Source organism: Urocampus carinirostris, chromosome 5, assembly GCF_059441175.1.
Source record: "Urocampus carinirostris isolate Australia breed hairy pipefish chromosome 5, RoL_Ucar_1.0, whole genome shotgun sequence".
Classification (NCBI taxonomy): domain Eukaryota; kingdom Metazoa; phylum Chordata; class Actinopteri; order Syngnathiformes; family Syngnathidae; genus Urocampus; species Urocampus carinirostris.
In genome coordinates, this window is record NC_142353.1 from 39,019,020 (window position 1) to 39,046,180 (window position 27,161).

At 40.4% G+C, this 27,161-nt stretch overlaps 1 protein-coding gene across 1 annotated transcript in view; it reads left to right on the top strand.

The window, feature by feature from the left end:
• Window positions 1-15,274: 15,274 nt before the first annotated feature.
• Window positions 15,275-27,161, top strand: part of itga2.2 (integrin, alpha 2 (CD49B, alpha 2 subunit of VLA-2 receptor), tandem duplicate 2) — a 45,980-nt gene continuing 34,093 nt past the window's right edge. Inside the window, exons 1-4 of the mRNA XM_088335208.1 lie at window positions 15,275-15,455; window positions 20,920-21,043; window positions 24,445-24,554; window positions 24,673-24,764. Of these exons, the coding sequence (XP_088191334.1) occupies window positions 15,413-15,455; window positions 20,920-21,043; window positions 24,445-24,554; window positions 24,673-24,764 (369 nt within the window). The 5' untranslated portion in view covers window positions 15,275-15,412. The remainder of the gene's footprint in view (window positions 15,456-20,919; window positions 21,044-24,444; window positions 24,555-24,672; window positions 24,765-27,161) is intronic.

Sequence of the window (27,161 nt, forward strand, 5' to 3'; positions counted from 1 at the left end):
TTCAAGTTTTCGTCTGCACCCCGATCTCGGCCAACGAGATCTCATTGTGGAGTGAAAGGAAGTCCGTCTTTTTTTAAAGAACCGGCTTTTTTGGCTCAACTCATTAAAAAGAGCCGGCTCTCAAACGGCTCACTTGCTTTGATGATTGATGTTACGAATTATGTTGTATAAAGAAGTTAAGAAAAAAAGGTAGTACAAAAGGAGAAAATAAAAAAGACAGGTCTGTTGTTATCCCTTTAATCCAGGGGTGTCAAACTCATTTTAACTTGGGGGCCACACAATAGAACAAACAGTCTGTCGGGGGCCGGACTAGTAGATTAAAGAGAAAGAAAAAGAGAGATAAAGAAATAAGAGAAAGAGGGAGGGAAAAGGAGAGAGGGTGGGAAAAAGAAAGAGAGAGAGAAGGAGTGAGAGTGAGAAACAAAAGAGAAAAAAGCAGAAGTCGTGAGAGAGGGGGAAAGAAAGGGAGTGGAAGAAAGAAATCCAAAGAGAAATAGAAAGACAGAAGGAGAGAAATGAGAAAAGAAAGCGCAAAGGGTAGGAAGAGAGAAAGAGAAAAGGAAAAAAGGAAGTTAAAAAGACACAGAGAGTGAAAGAGACAGAGACACAGAGAGGGAGAAAAATGGTGGAAAAGAGGGAGAGAGAGAGAGAGAGAGAAAAGGAAATACAAGTACAGTGTCTTTGCTCAAGGCACCTTTCTTTGGCAACATCAAGTTGACATATTTCAACCTGCAGCTTGCTTTTCTCTTGAGCTTCTCTGAGTGTTGTCTCGCGGGCCGGATTCAATCCCTTAGCGGGCCTGATCTGGCCCGCGGGCCGCCTGTTTGACGCCTGTGCTTTAATCTGTACATTACCAACAATATTTTGATGCAGAAAATGAATTAATAATTTGATGATTAAAACTGAATGAATATATAGATTTATGTTATATATTTGTCGCCGATTTACGATTTCAACCTCGATAACACTAAATTTTGAGGACCCATAGATTTTTGAGCATGCGAGTCCCCGGGACCCATAACTTTTCAGAGGTAAAATGAACACTGTCGGGTCCTCATTTTTTACCATCAATATCACCATCCATACCGGCATCACCATTCCAGTACTAACTTGGTTTGTGAGGTTTGTTTTTTTTGTTTTCCGGTTCAGACAATTTTATTATTTTTGACCATTTGTTTGGCACTTTGTTGAGTATTTTGCTTATTACATTTTTGAATACCTTGCCATGCTCCCCTGCGTTTTGGGTCCACAACAGAAATGCTTTCATAAACACTTGTCACATGCTTTCTTTAACACATATCAAAGGCTTTCATAAAGTAGTAGTCCATAACCCTGAGCAACCCGTTGCATGCAAGTAAAACGTACTATGTATAATGCCCCAGACAGTCTCTGCGTCATAAGGCCTTCGGAGGATGTTCTTTTGCGGCTACACAAAGAGAGAAAAGAGTCACATGTGTCAGCGAATAAGTAGGAAAGAAGGATTAGCTCAATGCAGTGATCCATTCACTCAGAATTCCTATTGTATACTTGTGTGAGACGGGTGTCTGACTGTAAAACTATCGAACAAACACCCAAACGTCCAAAATAGTCCAGCTAGTCCAACAAGAGAGTGAGCAAAATGACATCAGGACTGTCCAAATACAAATTAAGACGGACCTAATCTTCAAATCTGGAAATAAAGTCACTTTAGGTGTTTAGAGAACAGCTTAGTATGACTAATTTCAAACTAAAATGTTACATTTAAATTCGGAAGCATGACAAATCGAATAAAATCCCCTTTTTCACTTGAATGGGAAAAATGCATTTAATCGTAAAAGAATATTCAGTATTTAAATTGTTCATGCGTGCTATATCCTAGTGCACATCAATGTGGTTGAAAATGACACTATTTTTAAATTTGTTGTGTTCATGCACTGTAGGAATTTCTGAAATCGAGAGGCCCTCCTGCATCATTTGAATGCAGGCAGGCTGGGCAACTTGGGGGTTTATTATTCTTTGGGTGCATTTGGCTCATGGGATATTTGTGAATAGGACTGCTGTAAAACAAATACAGATGCTGCCCTACGTGACAGCTGGCATTAGTTTGTATAACATTGTCCTATAAAGCGTTATCGCCTCCTACAGGTCGGGCCCAAGAGGAAAGCTGCATGCTACACCTAAACAGGACACTATAAAACGTGTATAGACGATGCCCTACTTACGAAAGAGATAGGTTCCGTTCGTAAGTTGAATTTGTTTGTAAGTTGCTTCAGTGCTATATTTTGTATGTTTAAGGTTTACATAATTAACCTGGATTGTTTTGTACCAAAAAAATAAACATTTCATAAAATAATGTGCTCAATAAAGATAAATAAAGTGAAGTTTAACTTACTTTTGGAAGATGAGCTTCAACAGTTAGGCGACTTCCTCCTCTGTGGTAAAAAGTGGCCGAAAAAAAGCGTTCCTGCCATTTTCTCAACCGCATCAAGCTTTCTTACTCCACTTTTATTTCAATAGAAACAACTCGCCTCTTGTTTACACTTTACACCAACCGTACTCAATGGGTGTACGAGATATTAAACAATAAAAATGTCAAAGTGTTTAGCGCGCTGGAGATACAGTATGGAATATATTTCAAACATTGTTTTTTTTCTTTATAGTGTTATTTTTACTTTTTCCTGAAGTAAAAAGTAATCATCCAAATGATTACCTGAGTAAATGTAAAAACAGTACTTGGTTTAAAAAGGACTCAAGTACTGAGTAACTGTAGCAACGTCTTATTTATTGAATTCTTACTCAGATCATCAAATCATTAAAACATATCTAATCAACAGTAAATTACAAGTTTGTGTAATTTTAAGTCTGTGTACTCAGATTGTGAACCCACTGTGCATTAAAATATGTTTTTATGTACAGTATGAATGTACACTATGTATGTATGTATGTATGTATGTATGTGACGCCACAGCGAAATACACAGCACATACATAAAGTAAAAACAAAGAAGCGTTCCTAATTCTGCTCACAAGTGCCACCTGGTGGTTATTTGGGTCACTAGTCGAATCTAAATAAAAGAAACGAGGTCTCTGAGAAAATAATTTTGCCTTGGCAGAGACAGACAGACAAGTACTTACATGGAAGGGATATAAGTAACGGGTTCAATGTGTCCTAATGTAGTGAAGAAAGAGTTTCTTCTTCAAAAATCTGGTCATGTAAAAGTAAAAAGTATAGTGATTAGAAAGTATTCTTTGAAGTACACAATGTCCCAAAATCTACTCAAGTAAAAGTAACAGAGTAAATGTAACTCGTTACTACCCACCTCTCGTCATAACTTAAGAGGAAGTTTATTCTGAAGTAACAGTAGCAGGGACATCGTTTCCTGTGGTGTGTCTCGGGCAAGTACAGCCTGATGGCGTCCTTCCCTCTCCAGGCTAACATACGTTTCCATTTCCTGAGGTGTGTCCTGAGCAAGTACAGCCTGATGGCGCCCATCCCTCTCCAGGCCAACATGTTTCCATTTCCTCTGGTGTGTCTTGGACAGTTACAGCCCAATGGCACACATCCCTCTCCAGGCCAACATATGTTTCCATTTCCTGTGGTGTGTCTTGAGCAAGTACAGGCTGATGGCGCCCACCCCTCTCCAGGCCACCATATGTTTCCATTTCCTGTGGTTTGTCTTGGGCAAGTACACCCTGATGGCGCCCATCCCTCTCCAGGCCAAAATATGTTTCCATTTCCTGTGGTTTGTCTTGGGAAAGTACAGCCAGGTGGCGCACATCCCTCTCCAGGCCAACATACTTTTCCATTTCCTGTTGTGTGTCTTGGGCAAGTAGAGCCAGATGTCACTCATCCCTCTCCAGGCCAACATGCGTCTCCATTTCCTGTGGTGTGTCTTGGGCAAGTATAGCCTGATGGTGCCGATCACTCTCCCGGGCAAAATAGGTTTCCAATTCCTGTGGTTTGTCTTGGGCATGTACAGCCTGATGGCGCCCATCCCTTTCCAGGCCGACATATGTTTCCATTTCCTGTGTTGTGTCTTGAGCAAGTACAGCCTGATGGCACCCATCCCTCTCCAGGCCAACATGTTTTCATTTCCTGTGGTGTGTCTTGGACAAGTACGGCCTGATGGCCCCCATCCCTCTCCAGGCCAACATGTTTTCATTTCCTGTGGTGTGTCTTGAGGAAGTACAGGCTGATGGTGCCCATCCCTCTCCAGGCCAACTTGTTTTCATTTCTTGTGGTGTGTCTTGGACAAGCAAGGCCTAATGGCCCCCGTCCCTCTCCAGGCCGACATATGTTCCATTTCCTGTTGTGTGTCTTGGGCAAGTACACCCTGATGGCCCCCATCCCTCTCAAGACCCACAAATGTTTTCATTTCCTCTGGTGTGTCTTGGGCAAGTACAGCCTGATGGTGCCCATCCCTCTCCAGGCCGACATGTTTTCATTTCCTCTGGTGTGTCTTGGACAACTACAGCCTGATGGCACCCATCACTCTCCAGGCCAACAAATGTTTTCATTTCCTGTGATGTGTCTTGAGCAAGTACAGCCTTATGGCGTCCATCCATCTCCAGGCCAACATGCCATTCCATTTCCTGTGGTGTGTCTTGGGCAAGTACAGCCTGATGGCGCCCATCCCTTTCCAGGCCGACATATGTTTCCATTTCCTGTGTTGTGTCTTGAGCAAGTACAGCCTGATGGCCCCCATCCCTCTCCAGGCCAACATGTTTTCATTTCCTGTGGTGTGTCTTGGACAAGTAAGGCCTAATGGCCCCCATCCCTCTCCAGGCCGACATATGTTCCATTTCCTGTTGTGTGTCTTGGGCAAGTACACCCTGATGGCCCCTATCCCTCTCAAGACCCACAAATGTTTTCATTTCCTGTGGTGTGTCTTAAGCAAATACAGCATGTTGGCGCCCATCCCTTTCAAGGCCGACATATATTCACACCCGGTCTCGAACCGAGAACCTCTTAATAATAATTAATAATAATTTCCTTGTATTGTCATTCTGTGTAACAATGTACACAGAACGAAATGTCGATTGCACCTGACCCGTTGTAGCGAGCCGATGCAGCCGCAGCCAACAGAGGGCGCCGCCGACCACTTTTTAAGTCTTAGGAATGACTCGGCCGGGGCGCGAACCACCGACCTCCCAGTCTCAAAGCGGGCGCCTTACCATCTAGGCTACTGAGCTTGCGTGTTAGGCGAATGTGCTAACCACTGCACGACAGAAATATTACACTTGAGTAGAGTTTTGGCTACCATACCCACCTGCGGTTATGACGACTTATAATTTATGATCAACGATTTAATCAACAACCAATAGAAAGGCAAAGTCTGCTTGTTTCAAAGCCGGCTCACACAGATGACTCACTGAGGACATTTTTCAATGACTTGCCTTCACCATTGCGTTACTTTGGGACCCAGGCAATAAATTTACAACACTAAACATGAGTCAAGCACTTTAGCATCAATTACTCCAGCTTTGCTCATGACAACAAATGTACATTTACGCAACGCCGTATCCGCTAAGAAAACCCCCCTCCTTCAATAGGACAAACAAATGCTCGTCTTCCTGAGGAAGTCGAAACACGGCCGGTGGTGATTACGGAAGTTCACAATGCCTTTTCTACTGTACTTCGGGCCGCCATTACTAAAATGGTTGACGTCACTCCTTATTTGGAAAAGGACTGACTCGTGCAATCTGTCATCTATCAAGATGCCAACTGCCGGTGCCAGCTACGGTAGGAAAGGCCCAGCAGCGATTCCACCTCTTGGGAATTTTCAGGATACAACCTGAAACAGGAGATACTGGTGTCTTTCTACGGAGCCCCAGTGGGGAAAATTTTACCACCGTGTGCTATGCTGGGAGCAAAACAGCAGACTGAAAAAAATATGCTGAAAGACATTAACGCAGCCAAGAAAATCATTGGCTGCCCTCTGCCCAGTCGCATTGGGGGCGGCAGTAGCTCAGGAGGTAGAGCAATCGTTTTAGGATTAAGGGATACCAGTTCGAATCCCGGCTTGTCCGTGTTACATGTTGAAGTGTCCTTGGGTAAGACACTGAACCCCCAATACCCCCAATAAGCAGGTTAGCGCCTTACATGGCTGCACAGATCATGGGAAATGTGAAGCACACTGTAAAGCGCTTTGGGAAGTCATTGACTTGAAAAGCGCTACATAAATGCAGATAATTTCTTTTCAACAGAAGAAAGGACCCCCTTTTACACCACCTCCTTGGCCTGATGCCCGCTAAGTTGCTTAAAACAAGGACCAACAAGTTCTGAGGCAGTCTCTTCCCCAAGGGCCATCACCTCCCTAAACAAGTGAACCAAACGGTGATAATTACATATCTTGCCTTATACACAGAGTTATCGAAATAAGAAAAATTGTGCGAAATATTATAATTAGTATTAGCGTCTACTCACCGACGCTGACTGTACTCTCATGTTGGTGTACGTGTAGAAATATAACCTTGTTAATATTTTGCAAAGTGATACCAACATTTTTTGACTTCTTCTTTTTTTGTCTCTTATTATTCTCTCATCTCTGTCAGGAGCAGAACGGAAACAGGACCCAATTACGTTTTATTGAAAGAAAGAGGAAGGGCTGCGCCCACAATCTAGTGTTCGCTGGACGCAGGAAGCAAGTCACACTCAGATTCGGACTGTGATCCGAACACGGAAGTGGATCTTGCGTAGCGAGCGATGGCAATGTCAGGGACGGAAAAACGGGTCGGTAGCCGGGACTGGTAGAGCGTGGTCTGAAACGAGTCATAAGCCAGAACGGGAGAGTAGACGTAGTCGGGGACAAAAATAGGTCGTAAGCCGGGACGGGAGAGCGGACGTGGTCAGGATCGCAACAGGTCGTAGCCAGAGACAGACGGGAGCAAAAACGGGACAGGTGGGAGTCAGGGTCGAAAACGGCATGCCTAGTATACACTGAGGTTCGCAGATGGACTGACAACAGGGGAATGACAGGACTGGGTCACCTTTTTTTCTGTTTTTTATTATTAATTTTCTTATTTCAGAAGTATAAAAACAGCAAAAAATGATCATTTTCAGAACTACATTTGTTTTTATCTTTCCAGAAAAACAAGAGAAAAAAATTGTAAAACTTGAAAAAGGTAAAAATTATACATTTTTCTAATATTACAGCAATATTATTACCAACTGTATTACTTCCTGAGCTACAGTCACAAAAAAATGTCAGGAAAACGTTGTACCATCAATTTGAGTGAGCTTAGAATTTAATGTTTAAATAAGGATCAAAAAGGGTCGTAGCCGGAGACAGACAGGAGCAAAAAACGGGACAGATGGGAGTCAGGGTCGAAAAAGGCTTGCCTAGTATACACTGAGGTTCGCAGACGGACTGACAACAGGATATTGACAGGACTGAGTTCAAATACTGACAGGGAGCCAATCAGAACCTGCGGCAGTTGGCGCCAAAAGAGCGGGCACAGGTGAGTCACATCAGTAATCATAACAATATAAAATAACTCATTCACCTGTTTTTTCCTGGTTTTTATTATTAATTTTCTTATTTCAGAAGTATAAAAACGGCAAAAAAATGACCATTTTCAGTTCTACATTCGTTTTTATCTTTCCAGAAAAACAAGAGAAAAAAATTGTAAAACTTGAAAAAGGTAAAAATTATACATTTTTCTAATATTACAGCAATATTATTACCAACTGTATTACTTCCTGAGCTACAGTCACAAAAAATGTCAGAAAAACGTTGTACCATCAATTTGAGTGAGCTTAGAATATAATGAAGATCAAAACGGGTTGTAGCAGGAGACAGACAGGAGCAAAAAACGGGACGGATGGGAGTCAGGGTCGAAAAAGGCTTGCCTAGTATACACTGAGGTTTGCAGACGGACTGACAACAGGATATTGACAGCACTGGGTTCAAATAGGGACAGGGAGCCAATCAGAACCCGCGGCAGTTGGCGCCAAATGAGCGGACACAGGTGAGTCACATCAATCATCCTGACAATCTCATTGATAACAGTTTTAATTACATTGTTATCAATAACAATAACAGACCGTTTTAATTGTAATGTCCTTACAGATGGACAAAACATGTGTTAGTTTCTCAATGTCGCTTGGGATCAGTGTATTGTGAAACTGGGAACCAGAAAATGTAATGCACTGGACCAAAAGAGTCAGAATAGACTACATTCATCAAATGACTAACTATTAGCTAAACTAGCATTTCTGAGCAGTTGGCCGATTTGTTTTCCTGGTGGACAAACAGAAGTGTGTATTTGGCTTCTCAATGACGCTTCTTGGGTTGAATCATTTACAGAGCTTTTGTTTGTTTTGCACCTTCTTCGCTTACCGAGACTTTTTCCAAACTTGGACGCAAGTCCCAGACAGGCTGCTGACTCATTCATCATGGTGGCTGAAATCCTAATCTTTATTTCGTTAGCCAGTGTGGGGAATACCATGTTTAAATCCTTATTTGGCATTGCACCATTGTTGTTTGAACCTACAACTTAGGCCAGTGTCCAACAAGTATCTATCTATCTGGTCATATCCCTCAAGAGAGGTGACCGACAGCAAGACAAACACATACAAAAACAAAGAAAATTTTTAAAAAGTAGCAAAAAACACACACAAAAATGTTTGGACCATGGCCTACCCAAATGCCCAAACACCCAAGTTTGTCATGCTTTTATTCCTCCAGGTTCACGACCAGAACAGAATCAGGACCCAGATACGTAGCGTCAATAGCCGGGACAAGAGAGCAAAAACGTGGTCGGGATCAAAGAAGGGTCGTAAGCCGGGATGGGAGAGCAAATGTGGTCGGGGTCAAAAAACAGGTCGTAGCCGGAGACAAACAGGGAATTCAGGGCTGGACGGGAGGAAAAAACGGGTGCAAAAAGCGGGACTGATGGGAGTCAGAGTCAAAGCGCTTGTCTTGTAGAAATGGAGTTTCGCTGACGGACTGACAACAGGCGAGAGAAAGGACAGAGCTTAAGTAGGAGGGGGGACCAATCAGAAAGCCCGCAGCGGCTGGCGCCAAACAAGCGGGCACAGGTGAAACTAATCAGTCATCATGACATTCAGATGAAACTGCTCTGTAGATCCTCTTCAACATTCGCTCCTCATCCATCCTCTCCATGTGTCCAAACCAACCGAGTACTATCTTATCCACACGCTTGCTCAGTTCCACTACTACTCCAGTTCTGTCCCTCACAATTTCATTTCTCAATCTATCCAATCTTGTCACTCCTAACATACTCCTCAAACACTTCATCTCAAAAACATTTAATTTCCTTCTCAAATCTGCATTCAGGATCCAAGTCTCTGCCCCATTCAACACAGTCGGCACAATCACACTCTCATACAGTCCTCTTCAAGCAGTACCTTGTAAATATTTGCTAATTTATCCAAACATTTGTATTTCATCTTATATTTTTCTTTTAAGTCTTTTATTACAAGTTTATTCTGGATTGCCACATCTAATCTTGTTATGAACAAGGTTCACAATGTTGTTATCAATGACAATAAAGACAATTCTATTCCATATAAAAACAAGAATAAACTTAACCCAGCAACAATTATTTGAAGAAAATTTGATTACAAAAAGCATACTTTGAAATAAGTCCAGAAACAATCATTTATTGTTACCATAAACTTAAAACATCCAAAACAATAATTATTTTTAGCATTTACCCAACCACATTGAAGTATCGTAGTTAACATTGTCACGGTTGCCATGGAGCCCAATTGGCCCCGCCCGTGTGGCGCCAGCTGCGGCTCATTAACAGATTGGCTTTCCGTCTTTTTAAGCTCAGTGCGCTCTCTCTTACTTTGTAAGTCCATCAACAAACCTAAGATGTGGGTTCTGACTTGGTCTTCTTTTCCTGTTGGTATTTCCAGTTGTCCTGTTTAATATTGGTTTCCAGTTTCAATCCCGTCTATTTTTGCCCTGTTTATTATTCTCTCTAGTTTTCGTTCCCGTCTAGTTTGTCCTGTTTATTTTCAATATGCTGATTCATTATCTATCCTGTCTGTCCCGTCCTGTCCGGTATAGATCCTATCTGTCCGATATCAACTTGGGCAATAGGGGTCAATCTCGTTGGTCTCTGGCTTCCTGTCTTTCCACGCCAGACTGCTGTCTAACGTGTATGACTCCCCATTTCCCATAGAATAAAAGGCTTGTGTGAAAAGGTTACGCGTTTGGGTCCTTATTCTGTCCTGGTCCCTGACAAGCATATATTGGTGATCAAGCTTGAAAACAATTTAATTTGTAATTTTTCTATAGATTCTAATTATCGGCACAAGCTTGACCTGAATCAAATTATCTTGTATGTTCTGTCTATAATTGAATTAATTCAAGACCTTATATTGCATTTGTCAAAATTATAATTAAGCTTTTTTTAAAAATGCTTTTATAAATGTGTAAAAAAAAACATTTAAAGGGAACATTTTAATGCAGATTAGCATTGATTGACGCCATAATTGGAGTGAGATTAATCTACTGAGATTAATTATTTAAACATTTTAATCGACACCCAGCACTAAATTAAACACTTAAATCAGATTGTCAATTATTTGAACTAATATGTTTATTAGGCGAACCTAATTTATCACTTCTTCAGGAATAAAAATCTCTCATTTTACTGAGAAATTCAAATCAGAAAGGGTGACCTACATGAATTGTGTAGATCCAAGGGGAAAATATTTTGAGGGGAGAATGTGAGATTTCAATGAGAGTGAATCAGGAGTTGTTCCCCTTTGGGCGTGCGACTGTCACGCTAATTGCTAACATCGATTATTGCGTTTCATGGAATCCCTACATTCAGATCTAAAACGCCAACACACTTTAATGATTTATTTTTATTTATTCAGTGAATTTGTTTTATTAAATTCTTGGCACGTGGAACTATGTGACCACGTGTTGCAGTGAAGTGATGTTGAGTTACTCACGGAGTGGCAATACACATAAATGCAATAAAGAAGCCAAATGAGCTAGTCTGGTCGGTTCAACTTGGCTTAATCCAGCGCGTCTCAATGATTTTCTGTCACAGCCCCCCTTTGGAAGAAGAAATCCTCTCACAGCCCTCCCCCCATCTTTTTAAAAACCTCACCTAATAACGCTGGGACAAAACAATGATTGTTTGATATTGGTGCTAACCACAGGTGTCAAACAGGCGGCCCGCGGGCCAAATCAGGCCCGCTAAGGGATTGAATCCAGCCCGCGAGACAATACTCAGAGAAGCGCCAGAGAAAAACTGCAGGTTGAAATATGTCAACTTGATGTTGCCAAAGCCAGGTGCCTCTCACAAAGACACTGTACTTGTATTTATTTCTCTCTCTTTCTTTTCCACCCCTTTTCTCCCACTCTGTCTCTTTCACACTCTCTGTCTCTCTTTTTCTCTTCCTTTGTTGCTCTTTGTCTCTTTCTCTCTCTCTGTCTTTTTAACCTCTTTTGCTCTAACTTCCTTTTTTCCTTTTCTCTTTCTCTCTTCCTACCCTTTGCACTTTCTTTTCTCTTTTCTCTCCTTCTGTCTTTCTATTTCTCTTTGGATTTCTTTCTTCCTCTCCCTTTCTTTTACCCCCCTCTCGCGACTTGTTATCTTTTGTTTCTCACATTCTCTCCTTGTCCTGCCCTCGGCCCCCGACAGAATGTTTGTTCTATCGTGTGGCCCCCAAGTTCAAATGAGTTTGACACCCCAGGTGCTAACACATCACCAAATCTACACCTTTTGGCACATTTTCACTGAAAACAACCCGTCTTATCAGTGTTGTAAGGTTGTACTGTCTCCAAGTAACAGCTTAATGTATTTGGCTTCATGCTGTACGCTGCCAACTTTTTTTTAACACAGCAAGCACGTGTTTCCCTACGTGGTTGCAGTGAGTTTAAACGCTTCCTCGTCTTAGCTTTCGGGAAGAGACTTTTGTTTGTCTCTTTAGCTTGTCTCTCTTCGCATCTGTATTCAAAAAAATTCACAGGGTCAGTTGAGGGCCTGCTACACTTCGTGTCTACATGTCATACTCAATACTTGTACTCTCTGCTTAATGTACTGCAGGGAGGCTAAATGTAAATAAAACTCTCGGCCAATGAGAACACCTAGTGTAGTGGAGGTGCAATTGCACCCTATTCTGGGGAAGTTGAGAGAAAGCACTCCTCATAGTCAAACGCGCCACCCTTGATAAAGCCTTGCCTAATTGGTTGCACTTTGCCAATTCTAATTTTAGTTTTTTTTCCCCTGAAGGATTTTATACATTTGACTATAAAAGATTTTATACGATTGAATACAAGTTACATTTATTGAGTGCAATGAAGATTTTCACCGAGTAGGCTGAAGTTCAATGACAGGTCACGCTGATCCGAACGCGGAATGTTTTGTCTAGTTCCGTTGATAACAGGACTCTGACGCAGGTCGGCAGGTATTGTTTGGAGAAGTTGTTTTGTTTGGTCCAGACAGCGGGACGCTCTTCTTCGACATGGTGGGGCCCACGTGGGGGCTTCCCTGGCACGCCCATGGGAGGAGCCGGCACACCAGCTTGCGGAAAAAACGTGGTCTGAGAGAAGATAAGCGAGAAGAACGAGAGAGAAGGCTTGACAGCGACACTAATTCGGCTAATTCGGCCATATTCGATGGACTTCACTTAGTTAAATTGTTTACGAAATTAAATGTGCCCCAGTGTGGAAATGTTAGGTGAATGTAGGTTGTGTTCGGTTAATGGAGTCAGATAACTAATTCAAACAATTTGGTAAACGGTACATTTTAATATTTAATTCCTAACACCCCTTTAATAATCTCATCTCATCTCATTAGCTGTACCGCTTATCCTTATTAGGGTCGCGGGGGGGCTGGAGCCCATCCCAGCCATCTCCGGGCAGTGGGCAGGGGACACCCTGAACTGGGTGCCAGCCAATCGCAGGGCCCCTTTAATAATCGATAGTCAGTAAAAGTGCCAGATGTATTTCCAGGGATAATATTAGCCTCCTTGTTAGCCATTCAGAAACAGGCTAGCTGTAACGAATAAATCACCGTGGTAACTGAGCCGAGCTAAATTTAACCTGCTTTCGTGCAACGGACTTGAGGCTAATTTCAGCCCAGATGATACAAATATCAATATTTTTGGGGTTGTACAGTGTACCAGGACACATCTTCTCCACACCTTTCTCACCTGTACCCTTTTTCATGCCTGCCTCTTCGACCCTAATCCAAGTTTTAGTATAGCGCTCTTGAACATTACATTGGGGCAAAGTCTAAAGATGAATGAGTATGGCTCCTCCCTCTCACACAGGTCTTTTTGAGTTAGCCATTCAGCTAAAAACACAATGGAAATGACCTAGAAGTAATAAATAGTTAATTTGATTACTTCCCAAATGCCATTTAATGCGTTATCAAACAACCCCTTTAACTCCAAAGGCCAGATCGGAGCCGGCGTCTTCTTCCGAATTCCTCACGGCCGGTCCAGTACAAAGCCTTTTTTGTTCGAACGCCATCATGTCTGCATTTTGATGATGTCATCGGAGTTATTTCATCCAGAACACTGCGGGAGAAAACCCAGCAACTCTGAAAACTGGTCTTTAAGTGATACCCCATGTGTAATATTTTTTCCTGGCAAGTCTCCGTAACCAACACAAAGCATTTTTTTCTCAGGGATGAAAAAAACAAACAAAGAAATCATCAACTCGTCTCGGAAAACAATAGGATCAAATAAATATTTACTGCTAAAATTAATTTAATCTCATTTTTTAGGTTGTTTAATAGAAAATATTCAAGTTGTTATGAATAGATTAGGCACATTTTGGTTATAATGATATAATATGGCCCGTATTGTTGTGGTGGCTTTAAACCAAGGGTGTCAAACTCATAACTTGGGGGCCACATTGTTAAGAAAGAAAGAAAGAAAGAAAGAAAGAAAGAAAGAAAGAAAGAAAGAAAGAAAGAAAGAAAAAAAGATAGGAGAGACGAAGTAAAAGAAGCGAGAGAGAGAAAGAGAACAAGGATGTGAAAGAGAAACCGACAGAGAGAACAAAAGAACGACAGAAAGAACGAAAGTCAGAAAGGGGGGAAGAGAAAGGGAGGGAGACAAAAAGAAAAATGAGAGAGAAAAGAAAGAAAAAATAAGAGAGAGGAAAAAAGAGAGAAAAACATAGAGAGAGAGAGAAGAGAAAGAAGTGGGAAAAATAAGAGATAAAGACAGGGAAGAACAAATAGTGAAGAGAAAAAGAGAGATACAAGACAGAAAGAAGAAAAAGACTGAAGAGAGAAAGAGAAAGGAAGAGAGAAAGAAAAGGGAGAAAAGGTAAGCGGAACAAGAGGGAAAGAGAGAAAAGAGAGCAAAAGGAGAGCGTAAAAGAAGAGAAAAAGAAAGGGTAAAATAATCAGTGAAGAGAAAAAGAGAGATACAAAAAAGAAAGAAGAAGAAGAAAAGACAACAAGGGAAAGCAACATTAGAGAGAGAAAGAGTGAGAAGAAGAAGAAAGAGAGAGGAAGAGAGAGAGAAAGGAAAAGGGAGAAAAGCAGAGCGGAAATAGTGAGAGACAGAGTGAGAGAGAAAGAGAGTGAGAGAGAGAGCAAGAGAAAGAGAGAGAGATCAAAAGAGAAAAGGAGAAAGAAACAGACAGAAAGAAAGAGAGAGAGAGCGTAATTAAGAGAGGGGGGTGAGAGAGATTTGCTTTTCGAGTGGAGCCAGGCTTATACGACATCAAGTGGATACATAAAGAACTGCAGCTTGTTTTTCTCCTGCGCTTCTCTTGACATTGTGTCTCCGCCGGATCAAAATCCTTGGCAGGCCCTATCTCTCCCACAGCCCGCATGTTTGAAACAACCTGCTTTCAAAAAAAACTCAGTATGATGATCTTTCCTAAAGTATCTATCTATCTATCTATCTATATTTTTTGAAACTACACAATTGTTGCAAAGAAGTGTCTCACTTCACTCTTAACCCAACAGTTTTTTAACAAACTATTTTCTGGTTGTAGCTTTCTAACTATAACTTTTATTCAATGTACGAGCTTCCTGAAACATTAACTAACTTTAGTTTTAGTTTTAAAGGTACAGTGTAAATAATCTAGTGTCACTACATTAGATAATAAGAAAAAATAGTGAAGTTGCCCATGAAATTGTGTACGAACCGTGCTTCAAGTTCGTGATTCGAATCTCAAAATTCAGTCACAATGAACCTCATTTTGGATGAGTTCAATTGCGCACGTAAAAACGAGAATCACCGTCATCATCTCGATATATAAACACTCGTGGGAGTTGTTTCCCAATTTGCATTTCCTGCACGGTGGAGGCGAGAGGGGCCGCCTCGCACACAGCTGAGTCAAACGTTACCGCAGTCGCGCGCACGCGCACGCGCAGGAGGAAGAAGACGCTTCTTGACACCGTGCGTCAGTCGCTCCTGCTAAAACTCCCGTTGCGTTCAAGTGCTTCCGTTCAATGGATTTAAACTGAGCATGGAGCAGCACCTCGTCGTCTGCGTTGCGCTGATTGTCATCGGTGAGTGCGGTGAGGGTGGGGATACACATGCTCCGACGATTTAACTTGTTTTATTGATTGTTTTTCTTATAAAAGAGCGGAAAAGAATCGAATTAGCAATTAAATAAGTTGAATTTTGATCACGTGTCAGTGCCAGTAAATGGAACAGTTAAAATCCGGATTTTTCTGTTAAGTGATGTTAGTGTTGGGGGTAACGGGCGTGGTGCGTTCACATTCCTCACCTCTCAAGCTTGTGTGGACTTGTGTGACTGTGATAGATTCCTCGTCCTCGGGGGCAAGTTCACACGCATGCACTTCCTACTTTGCGTGGATTATGGAAAGAAATTTGTGTCATTATTTCCAAAACGCCGAAAACGAAATAGTTTTAGGGCTTACCTGTCCACTTTTTGCTCCCCTTAATGCGATTCCCCTAATGAAGCCATAACAAATCTACCAAATGAAACGCGCAGGGTTGGCTAGGGTTACTTTAATTTGATTACTTTCAATGACTTTTGGATTACTCCAATACCAAATATGCTAATAAAAGACAAAAGAAACTAAATATGAATAAAATGATGACTCACAACACGTGGTAAGCTTTCTCTCCTGGCTTTGATCTCTTTGATCTCCGGCAAAACTAACATAAAATGCGACAGAAACAAAACGAAAATAAATCCAAAAAGCTTGCCGACATCATTTTTGCCGTTCCGTGTATTCCGTTACTCCCCAAGCCTGCACAAAATGTAGTAATTGTATTTATATTTAGTTTATTTTGTCTTTTATTAGCATATTTGGTATTGGAGTAATCTAAAAGTAATTGAAAGTAATCCAGTTAAAGTAACTCTACCCAACCCTGGAAACGTGGCACCTATTTTCTCACAGCAAGACAGGGGTGCAATTGTGGAATACATAGTTCTGATCAGGGATGAAATGGTTCAGTCCAGTCAAGGTGTCACTAACAGACCCTGTTGAGGCTAAAGCAGTTTTCAATTTGAGCTGCAGTTTTAAATGTGTCCACTTGGTGTCAACCAAGCCAGGTACCTCATCTCATCTCATTAGCTGCAGCGCTTATCCTCAGTAGGGTCGCGGGGGTGTTGGAGCCCATCCCAGCAATAATCGGGCAGTGGGCAGGGGACACCCTGAAGTGGTTGCCAGCCAATCGCAGGGCACACAGGGACAGACAACTCGCTCGCTCATTTACACCTAGGGACGATTTGGACCGGCCAATCCACCTGAAATGCATGTCTTTGGAATGTGGGAGGAAACCGGAGTGCCCGGAGGAAACCCACGCAAGCACGGGGAGAACATACAAACTCCGCACCGTAAGTCGGGTAGCTGGATTTGAACCCACACAGGAGGTTCCCAAGACCTTAGAACTGTGCCGCACACACGCTAACCAGGCACCACTCAAAGCAAATGTTGTTTTTCTTTCTTTCTCTTTCTCTCTTTCTCTCCCTCGCTCTCTCCCTCTTTCTCTTCTCTTTTCCTCTATATTTTCTTTCCGTCACTCTCTTTCTTTTTTCCTCTCTTTCTTCCTTCACTCTCTCTAGCTTTTTATCTATTTTGCTCTTTCTCTCTTTATTTATTTTTCTTTTTCCATTTCTTTCTGTCTTTTTCTTTATTCTCATTTTCTCTCTCTCTATTGTGCTTTCTTTTGCTTTCTTTCTATTGTGCTCTCTCTATTTATTTCACTCCTTCTTCCTTTTACTGTATCTCTTACCTTCGATCTCTTTCTCTCTCTCTCTTCTCTTTTCCTCTGGATTTCCCTCCCTCGTTCTTTCCTTTTCCTTCTCTTTTCCCTTCACTCTTGGTTTTTATTTATTTCGCTCTCATTCTTTTAATTTTTCTTTGTTTATGTATTTTTCTTTTTCAATTTCTTTCCGTCTTCCTCCTCTTTTCTCTCTTTATTGTGCTCTCTCTTTCTCTCTCTTTCTAATGTGCTTTCTCTGTTTCTTTCACTCTTTCTTCCTTTTACTTTATCTCTTACCTTCTTTTCTAGCATGTGGCCCACAGGTAAAATATGTTTAACAAGCTTATGTTTATTGTTGAGACACTTTAGGATAAAAAGCCACGGAACAAACCTTAACCCGAAACAATCTTTATGCCCAAAGTACCGTATTTTCCGCACTATAAGGCGCACCGGGTTATAGGGCGCACCCCGAAAAAATAGTTTTTGGTCCTATATTTGACATACATAAGACGCACCGGATTATAAGGCGCTACAATGGGAACGTGGACAAAACAGTCAGATAGTTCAGTCCAACTTATTACCCTTTTAACATTCCCAAAGCTTGCAAAGAAGCAAATACGTGTCGTAGACACGTGCGAATGCGGTGTACGTACGATGTCACTCAAATGCATCGTTCCAAATATCATTCGTAAGGTTAAGGTCTTGGGATTCAAGAAATGCCAACCATTCCTTAGTTTCTATTTTCTTTTTCGCTTGCAACTTTACTGTGCATATGACAATAAACACTTGGAATTGAGTTTAATTTAAAAATAGACACTCCATTCCATCCATTATCTGCACCGCTTATCACAGAAACATCGAGTTCAGTCTGAAACAAGATACAGGGAAAATATATAGCCAGAGTAGCTCACCGAAGTCGTTGTGTTCAATAATAATGTGCAGCCATGGTCCTCTTATATCCGTGAGTTTAGTAAATCCAGGAGAATAAAATATTTACAAATACAGAATAGTAACAAAATGCTTTCTGTATGCAATCAACCACGTGCTATACGCATTCATCTTTTTCGGCCAATTGCAGGCTTTGTTTTGCCGCTTCAGCCAATGCCAGCCTGTAAATGATAAAAAGGATCCGCCCCCTTTACCTCCGAATAACTTTAGCCAATAGTGATCGATTCAAATGATGATTGACACATTGGTTAGCCAATGAAACGCCAGTAAATAAATCCCAGCATACACCGCGGACTACTTGGCGTTCGGGGGAAAATCTAGTCGGCGGCTGCAAGTTAGTTGGAAGACTTTGCGATTTAATATTGATCCATAAATAAGGCGCACTGTATTATAAGGCGCATGGACAGCTTTTGAAAAAAATTACGACTTTTAGGTACGCCTTATAGTGCGGAAAATATGGTACCTTGAGCAATTTGATTGGGTGAGCGGTAGAAATGGGCGAAGCTATAAAAAGGCGAGCACACTCCTTCTCGCCCAGCGCGGTCTGCACCGAAGGTAATGACGTTGGTATCCTCGTTTGCAGTATTTTGTGACATTTTTACACAAGAACTTTGCTTGCACCTTGTTTTGAAACAATTACTTAGGACACAAAATGTCAAAAATAATTTTAAATGGTATATTTATATCGATATAGGACACAGGTTCTCGCATTATTCTTATTTTATAGATTTTATCAAATGTTTAAACATAACACAGTGAAATAAAAGGCGCCAAAAAATTTAGCTTTTGTCTGAAAAGCCGGTTTGGCGGTTTGATTGAATTTTGTCTCAAATCTATGGTGTGTCTCTCAAAAAAATCCAAATATTTTTGATTTTATGGCTCTCTGGGTCAATAAAAGGTTCCCGACCCCAGACAAAAACAATTTGTTTATCTTATTTGGAAAAAAACAACACCATTATTTCAGCATCTTGCTTAGTTCTTTCCCTACTTGCAGTAAACACTATGCAGGACCTGAAATGGGAAAAAGGAGATCAGTTTAACAATTAAAAAAAATACTTTTTAAAAATTGTGTATCTTAATTTTTATTTTCCTGGAAAGAAGGAAAAATGTCTACGCAATTTGAAGTCATCAAAAAACGTTTAAAATCTGGAAAAAAAACGTAAAAGTTGACAGGTCTGTAATTAAGACTAATTTCTTTCCTTTACGCTGCGCCTGAGGGAGAATGACCTTTCAAGTGTCCATAATTTGGGGGAAAATTTATGACTGCACACCCAAAGGGACTTCGTATATTATTTAGCGCCTCCTGGTGGTAAAAAAAAGATAATTCATGTAAAAATACAATACTGATTTAAATAATAATCAAAATTACATAAACTATCATTAAAAAACATTAATTTAAAAAAAATGGTAGGTTGGAAAATCAGCATTTATTTTTATAACATAAACGGAGCTGGCATAATTGTCCGTCATCTTGCTGCTACGGACAGTCAACACCACCCTCCCTCCCCCCAAAAAGACTGGGTGAAAAATGAGAAGTAAATTGGTGCATTTTGGTCACCTTGAGTCTCTGTAGTTTGTAATCTGCCCTGTGGCTTTGCTGCGCTCGTTTTCCGCTGCAATACACCTTACAGCGACATCTAGTGGTCAAATAATTCACACTGTCCCTTTAAGCTTTGTGTTTACATGTTAACTAGGGCTTTTAACACATACTAACTAATCCATTCGCAAGTAACACTTTATTTTTAACGTTTTGTTTTAATTGTATAGGAAAGTAATAGATCAGTCTAAAACAGGGGTGTCAAACTCATTTCAACTTGGGGGCCACACGATAGAACAAACATTCTCCCGGGGGCCGGACTAGTAGATTAGACTGAAAGAAAAAAAAAAAAAGAAATAAGAGAAAGAGAGGGGGAGAAAATTAGAGAAGTGGGACAAAGAAAGAGACAGAGAAATAGTGAGAGATGGGGAAAGAAAGAGAAAGAACAAAATTCAAAGAGAAATGGAAAGAGAGGAGAGAAAAGAGAAGGAAAGAAAGAGAGAAAGAGAAAGCAAGAGAGAGAGCAAAAAATAGAGAAAAGAGAGAGAAAAAGAAAAAAGTGTGCAAAAGAAGGTAAAAAGACACAGAGAGAAAGAGACAAAGAGGAACAAAGAAAAAGAAAAAGAGAGAGAGAGTGAAAGAAGGAGAGATGGAGAGTGAGAGAAACAAGGAGGAAGGGAGAGAGAGAGGGAGAGAGAGAAAGAGAGAGAGAAATACAAGTACAGCGTTTGTGAGAGGCACCTGGCTTTGGCAACATCAAATGGACATATTCCAACCTGCAGCTCATCTTTCTCTTGCGCTTCTCTGAGCGTTGTCTCGCGGGCCGGATTCAATCCCTTAGCGGGCCTGATCCCGCCTGTTTGACACCCCTGGTCTAAAATCATCCTTAAGAGTAGATACAATAAGCAAAGTCATCTGCTTTTTTTGTTTTATTTATGTATTCACTTAAAATAATTCTTTATTTCCAATTATAATACAGTTCCAAAAATGATATGCTGAAAGAACAGTAACATTTGCGGTTTGGTCACCTGGAGTTTCCATAGTTATTCTTCTTCTTTGTGCTTCATAGCAGTTATTTTTAGTTGCACAACACAATACAGCGACATCAAGTGGTCAAAAATTACACGGTGTCCTTTAAAGATTAGACTTTTGTTTTGGCATTATATAAAATCCGATTTCTAGTCACTCAGGGTTGATAGGTACCCACTCGTTATCCGGTTAATATTCCGGTACAGAAGCTTGGTTGTACTCCACGAAAAGTACAAATTCAGAGTATTTCACCATTTGTATTATTCATGTTTCTTTCCCAGTCGATCATATCGGCCTCTCTCGCTGCTTCAATGTGGGCACGGCGGGGGCAAAGATTTTCAGCGGTTCTCCAGTCGAAGAATTCGGCTACACGGTCCAGCAGGCCACCAACCACGAGGGCAAATGGTAACAATCATTCACACATTTTCTTCAATAGCCTCCCCTTTACTTCCTCACGCTTTCAGACCGTTCTAAATGTGTTACACCGTTTAGCGTCGGGAACGCTGAAGGTTTTGTCGGGTGGACGTAAGATGAATCCTTATGCAGAGGAAATTGCTTTAAATTTCGGGTTTAGAATCGAATTTGCTGTCATGAACCGGAACAGGATCAGGACCCAAATGCGTGACGTTTCTCACACAAGGTTATATTTTACAAGAAATGGGGAGTCATGCACGTTAGGCAGCGGTCTGGTGTGGAAAGACAGGAAGCCAGAGATCGACGAGATCGACACCAATTGCCCGAGCAGATATCGGACAGATGGGGTCGATACAGCACAGAACGGGACAGACAGGATTGATATTGAAACAGGATATCGAAATTAAACAGGACAGACTAGACGGGAACGAAAACTGGAGAGAATAATAAACAGGACAAAAATAGACGGGAACAAAACTGGAAACCGATATTAAACAGGACATAAATAAACATGCACAATACCGGACAGGAAATACCAACAGGAAACAGGACCGAGTCAGAACCCACGTCTTGCGGGGCAGAGGTTCGTTGACGGACTGACAAAGGAAGTGTGAGAGCACTGAGCCTAAATAGACGGAAAGCCAATCTGTCAACGAGCTACAGCTGGCGACACATGGGCGGGGCCAATTGGGCGCCATGGCAACCGTGACATTTAGTGGTTACTGAGATCCATCCCAGAATTTGTCTAAAATAGTCTCTTTTGTCTCTAAAGAAGAAGTTTTTATCTGGTATTTCAGCTTTTAAGTTATTAATTCTTCAGTTCATTGATATTGATAATGACTGATCAATCCGAAAAAAAACATTTAGACACAAGAGAATGCAACATATTTTGATTGTAAACAACTTAGATTAATTAACATGGAAAGAAAATCAATAAAACAAAGAAAACATTGTTGACAAGATAAACTTGCCCGCTTCTAATGAACCAATGGTAACTTGTGTGTGAGAGCGAAGGATTTCAACAGCAATAATGGATAAATCGGACGTTAAAAATAATTATTTTTCGAGGTTCTTCCTTGTTTCGGCAGATTCTGTTGCTGGAAAAGGTTAAGGGGAAATGTATTTGTAGCAAGGTGTTCTCCCAACACTCAGCACATTCTGATTCATCGTCTGCTTGCTTTTACTCAAGTGTTTGACGTCTGAGACACAAATGCATGTATGATTATTTGTATGGGTGACCGATAAATGTATAAATAATTATAAACTTACAAATATCTCCCATAATACCTAAATATATGTGTCAGGACCAGAACGGAGATGGGACCCACTCGCGTAACGTTTCTCACAGTTTTATTGGGAAGAAGGGAGGGGAGTGCACACACGATACGGAGATCGCTGGTTGCTTGGAGTAGGTTGCTCAGACGCGGAAGTGGGACTTCCGTGGCGAGCGATGGCAGTGTCGGGAACGGGAAAAACGGGTCAGTAGCCGGGATCAATATCAGAAAATGGGTTGTTATTCGGGACAAAAGAACAGACGTGGTCGAGATCAAAACAGGTTGTAATTTGGGACAGGAGAGCGGACGTGGTCGAGATCAAACAGATCGTAGTGGGAAAAAAAGCAGGAGCAAAAACACAGGACAGGCGAAAAAGGGCTTGCCGTGTAAAAACGGATATCCGCAGACGGGCCGACCAAAGGGGACTGACAGGACAGAGTTTAAATACTGACAGGGAGCCAATCCGTCAACAAGCTGCAGCTGGTGCCACACGGGCGGGGCAAATTGGGCCCCATGGCAACCGTGACAATATGACATAAATACAATTTATTCATTTTATTACGTATTTGTTTATTTATTTATTTCAACATGTATTTTGTTGTGTATATTGTTGAGTATTTTGTCCTGTACTTAGTCATGTATTCCGTCATGTACTTTCTCATGTATTTTGTCACAACTAAATGTTATTAAAATGAGGGGGCGGGTCAAACTGGCTGAGCTTTTCCCCTATTGGTTGATTGATGAATGCACCGGTCAACTGCAATGCCTTTCTTCATCACTGATCAACCAATAGATGAAAAGCTCACTATACACGACAAAATAAAAGACAAAATGTTTAATAAGCGGCAAAAAAACTAAAAACATGCCAAAATACAAAACAAAATATACAACAAATTAGACTGAAATAAATAAATTATATTATAAATGACAAAATACCAAAACAACATACACAACAAATTAACCAAAAAAGACAAAATACAATACAAATTACACAACAAAATACATGACAAAATATACAACCAAATACATGATAAATTACACAAATACATGACAGAATACATGACAAAATAAATGAAAAAATAAACGAAAAAGTGCATGTCAAAATAAAAGGAAATAAACGACAAAATACGCAATAAAAAACACACAAAAAATACACGTAAAATACAAAGCAAAATACTCGACAAGATAAAAAACTGAAATAAATAAATGATATCATAAATGAGAAAATACCAAAAAACATACACAACAAAGTACACAACAAAAGACAAAATACAATACAAATTACTCAACAAAATACATGACAGAATACACAACCAAATATATGACAAATTACACAAATACATCACAAAATACATGCCAAAATAAATGAAAAAATACACGAAAAAAATGCATGTGAAAATAAAAGACCAAATAAAAGACGAAATCAACGACAAAATAAGTGACAAAAAACACACAAAAATACACGTAAAATACAAAACAAAATACACGACAAAATAAAAAACCGAAATAAATAAATGATATGATAAGTGACAAAATACAAAAAATACACAACAACATGCACAACAAAAAATGACAAAATACACAACAAAATAAAATACAAATTACACAACAAAATACGTGAGAAAACACTTAACAAACATCGGAACAAAATACATGACACAATACACAACAAAATACATGGAAAGTACGCGGCAAAATACACAACAAAATACATGATGAAATACACTAAAAATAAATACCGACATATATAATTGCAAAATACAAAACACAATACACGATTAAATACAAAAGATAATTCAAGACAAAAATGACAAGCCACCCAATGATAGATATAACAAAATACACACCAAAATATACGACAACAAATTTGACAAAATACATGAAAAGAAAATACTAAAATGACATTGTAAATACCAAAATGCATAAATCAATGAATGGATTGCCTTTTTGTCTTATATTTATGATTTATTCATGTGTTCAGCTATTTATATGGCATATATTTGTCGGGACTGTGTTTAACCATTTATTTATTCATTATTTCTACATATAGCAGGAGCATTCCTATGTGGGGTGGCAGAATAACAATGAAAAATGAAACATATATTATTGTGTATGTAGGCTTCTGGTTGGTGCTCCTTGGAGTGGTTATACTCAAAACAGGAAGGGAGATTTGTACAAATGTCCCGTATCAGGGTCCACGACGAGCTGCAACAAGCTCAACCTTGCAGGTAAGGAGTGGCTTCTGGCTTCGACCTTTGAGCCTCACCCGTTGCCGCTCAGAACAAATGTTACTCAACCAAACATTCCTTGTCAACATTTCTTCTTTCTCTTTCAATATCGCCAAAGACTCTCTCAGCATTCCAGATGTGACCAACGTCAACGTCAACATGTCCCTCGGCATGACTCTGACACGCATGCCGGCAGTCAATGGTCTAATGGTATGCATCCGAACGTTTTTCCGTAAATGTCTGTCGACCATATACACGACAATATATATGACAAAATACACGACAAGCTACATCTATCAGGAGACCAGAACAGACCAGGAAACCCCAGAGCATTCGTTACAGTTATTTATTTAGGGAAGCGATCAGGGCTTGCGGGAGACGTGATGGCTGTCAGCCGTCAGCAGCGGAGCCGGAAAGAAGGCTTCGGATCGGGTGGCCAATCGGGGGGGCGGAAGTCAAGCAGGTCGAGTTTACCGGGGCTGGAGAGAAGATCGTAACGTGGGACGGAAGCAGGTCGGGTCGGAGGCAGGCAGAAACAGGTAAACAGAGTTCTGGACGGGACGGGTAATCAGGAGAGTCACACGGAGTTACAAACGTATCCTCCGACGAAGAGGTCTGGGCGCAGCGCGCTAAAGAAGGAAGCGTTAGCCAATCAGAAGGCGTCCACATGATTGCTCCAGGTGACCAGAGTTGGCAATCATGACAACATGACAAAAACACGAGAAAATAAATACCGACTCGGAATACCATGACTAACCCTAACCCGCATGCCGGCAGTCAATGATCTGATGGTACGCTACCGACTGTCTTTCTATATGAATGTCTATCAAGCAAATACATCACAAAATATATGACAAAATATATGACAAACAACAAGACAAAGTACACGACGAAATAAAAAACAATTTTGAATACCATGACTCTGACCTGCATGCCTGCAGTCAATGGTCTGATGGTACGCGCCGACCGTCATTCCATCTGAATGTCTATCAACCAACTACACAACCAAATATATAATAAAATACACAACAAACCAGAGGACAAAATACAGGACAAAATACACGACAAACTACACAAAAAAAATGCCGACTCCAAGTACCATGACTCTGACTTTCGTGCCTGCAGTCTGATGGTACACTTCCGACCATCTTTTCGTATTACTATCAACCAATTACACAACAAAATATATAACAGAATACACAACAAACCAGAGGACAAAATACATGACAAAGTAAAGACAAACTACACCACAAAATAAATGAAAAAATACAAAACAAATTACATCACAAAATACATGACAAAATAAATACCGACTCTGAATACCATGACTGTAGTCTATCGTCTGTTGGTACGCTTTCTTTCAGTCTAAATTGTCTATCAACCAATTACACAGCAAAATATATGAAAAAATACACAACAAACCACGTGACAAATTACACAACAAAATAAATGACAAAGTACACAACAAACTACATGACAAATACACGGCAAAATACACGACAAGATAACATGTCCCTGTCTCGCATATCAGCAGTCAAATGTCAGATGGTATGCTTCCTACCGTCTTTCCCTATGAATGTTTATCAACCAAATACATCACAAAATATATGACGAAAAACACAACAAACGACACGACAAAACAAAAACAAAAAAACAAAAGATGACAATATGAACGACAAAATACATGCAAAATAAATACCGACTCTGAATACCATGACTCTGACCCACATGCCAGCAATCAACGGTCTGATGCTACGCTTCCGATCAGCTTACTGTCTAATTGTCTATCATCCAATTACACAACCAAATGTATGACAAAATATACAACAAACCAGAGGACAAAAAACACAACAAAATAAATGACAAAATACGCAGCAAAATACAAGACAAAATACTTGAAAAAGTAAATGTTGACTCTGAATACTATGACTCTGACCCACATGCCAGCAGTCAATGGTCTAATGATACGCTTCCGACTATCTTTCTGTCTAAATCGTCTATAAACCAATTACACAGGAAAATATGTGACAAAATACACAAATAAATCACGTGACAAAATATACAACAAACTACATGACAAATAAACGACAAAATACTCCACAAAATAAATACTGACTACGAATACCATGTCCCTGACTCGCATACCAGCAGTCAAATGTCTGAGGGTATGCTTCTGTCCGTCTTTCCGTATGAATGTTTATCAACCAAATACATCACAAAATATATGACGAAAAACACGACAAATGACACGACAAAACGAAGACAAAAAACAAAAGACGACAATATGAACGACAAAATACATGCAAAATAAATACCGACTCTGACTACCCTACTCTGACCCACATGCCGGCAGTCAATGGTCTGATGGTACGCTTCCGACCGGCTTTCTGTCTAAATGTCTATCAACAAATTACACAACCAAATATATGACAAAATACACAACAAACCAGAGGGCAAAATACACTTCAAAATAAATGACAAAATACAAAGCAAAATACAGAACAAAATACTTGACAAAGTAAATACCGACTCTGCATACTATGACTCTGACCCACATGCCGGCAGTCAATGGTCTGATGGTACGCTTCTGACCATCTTTCTGTCTAA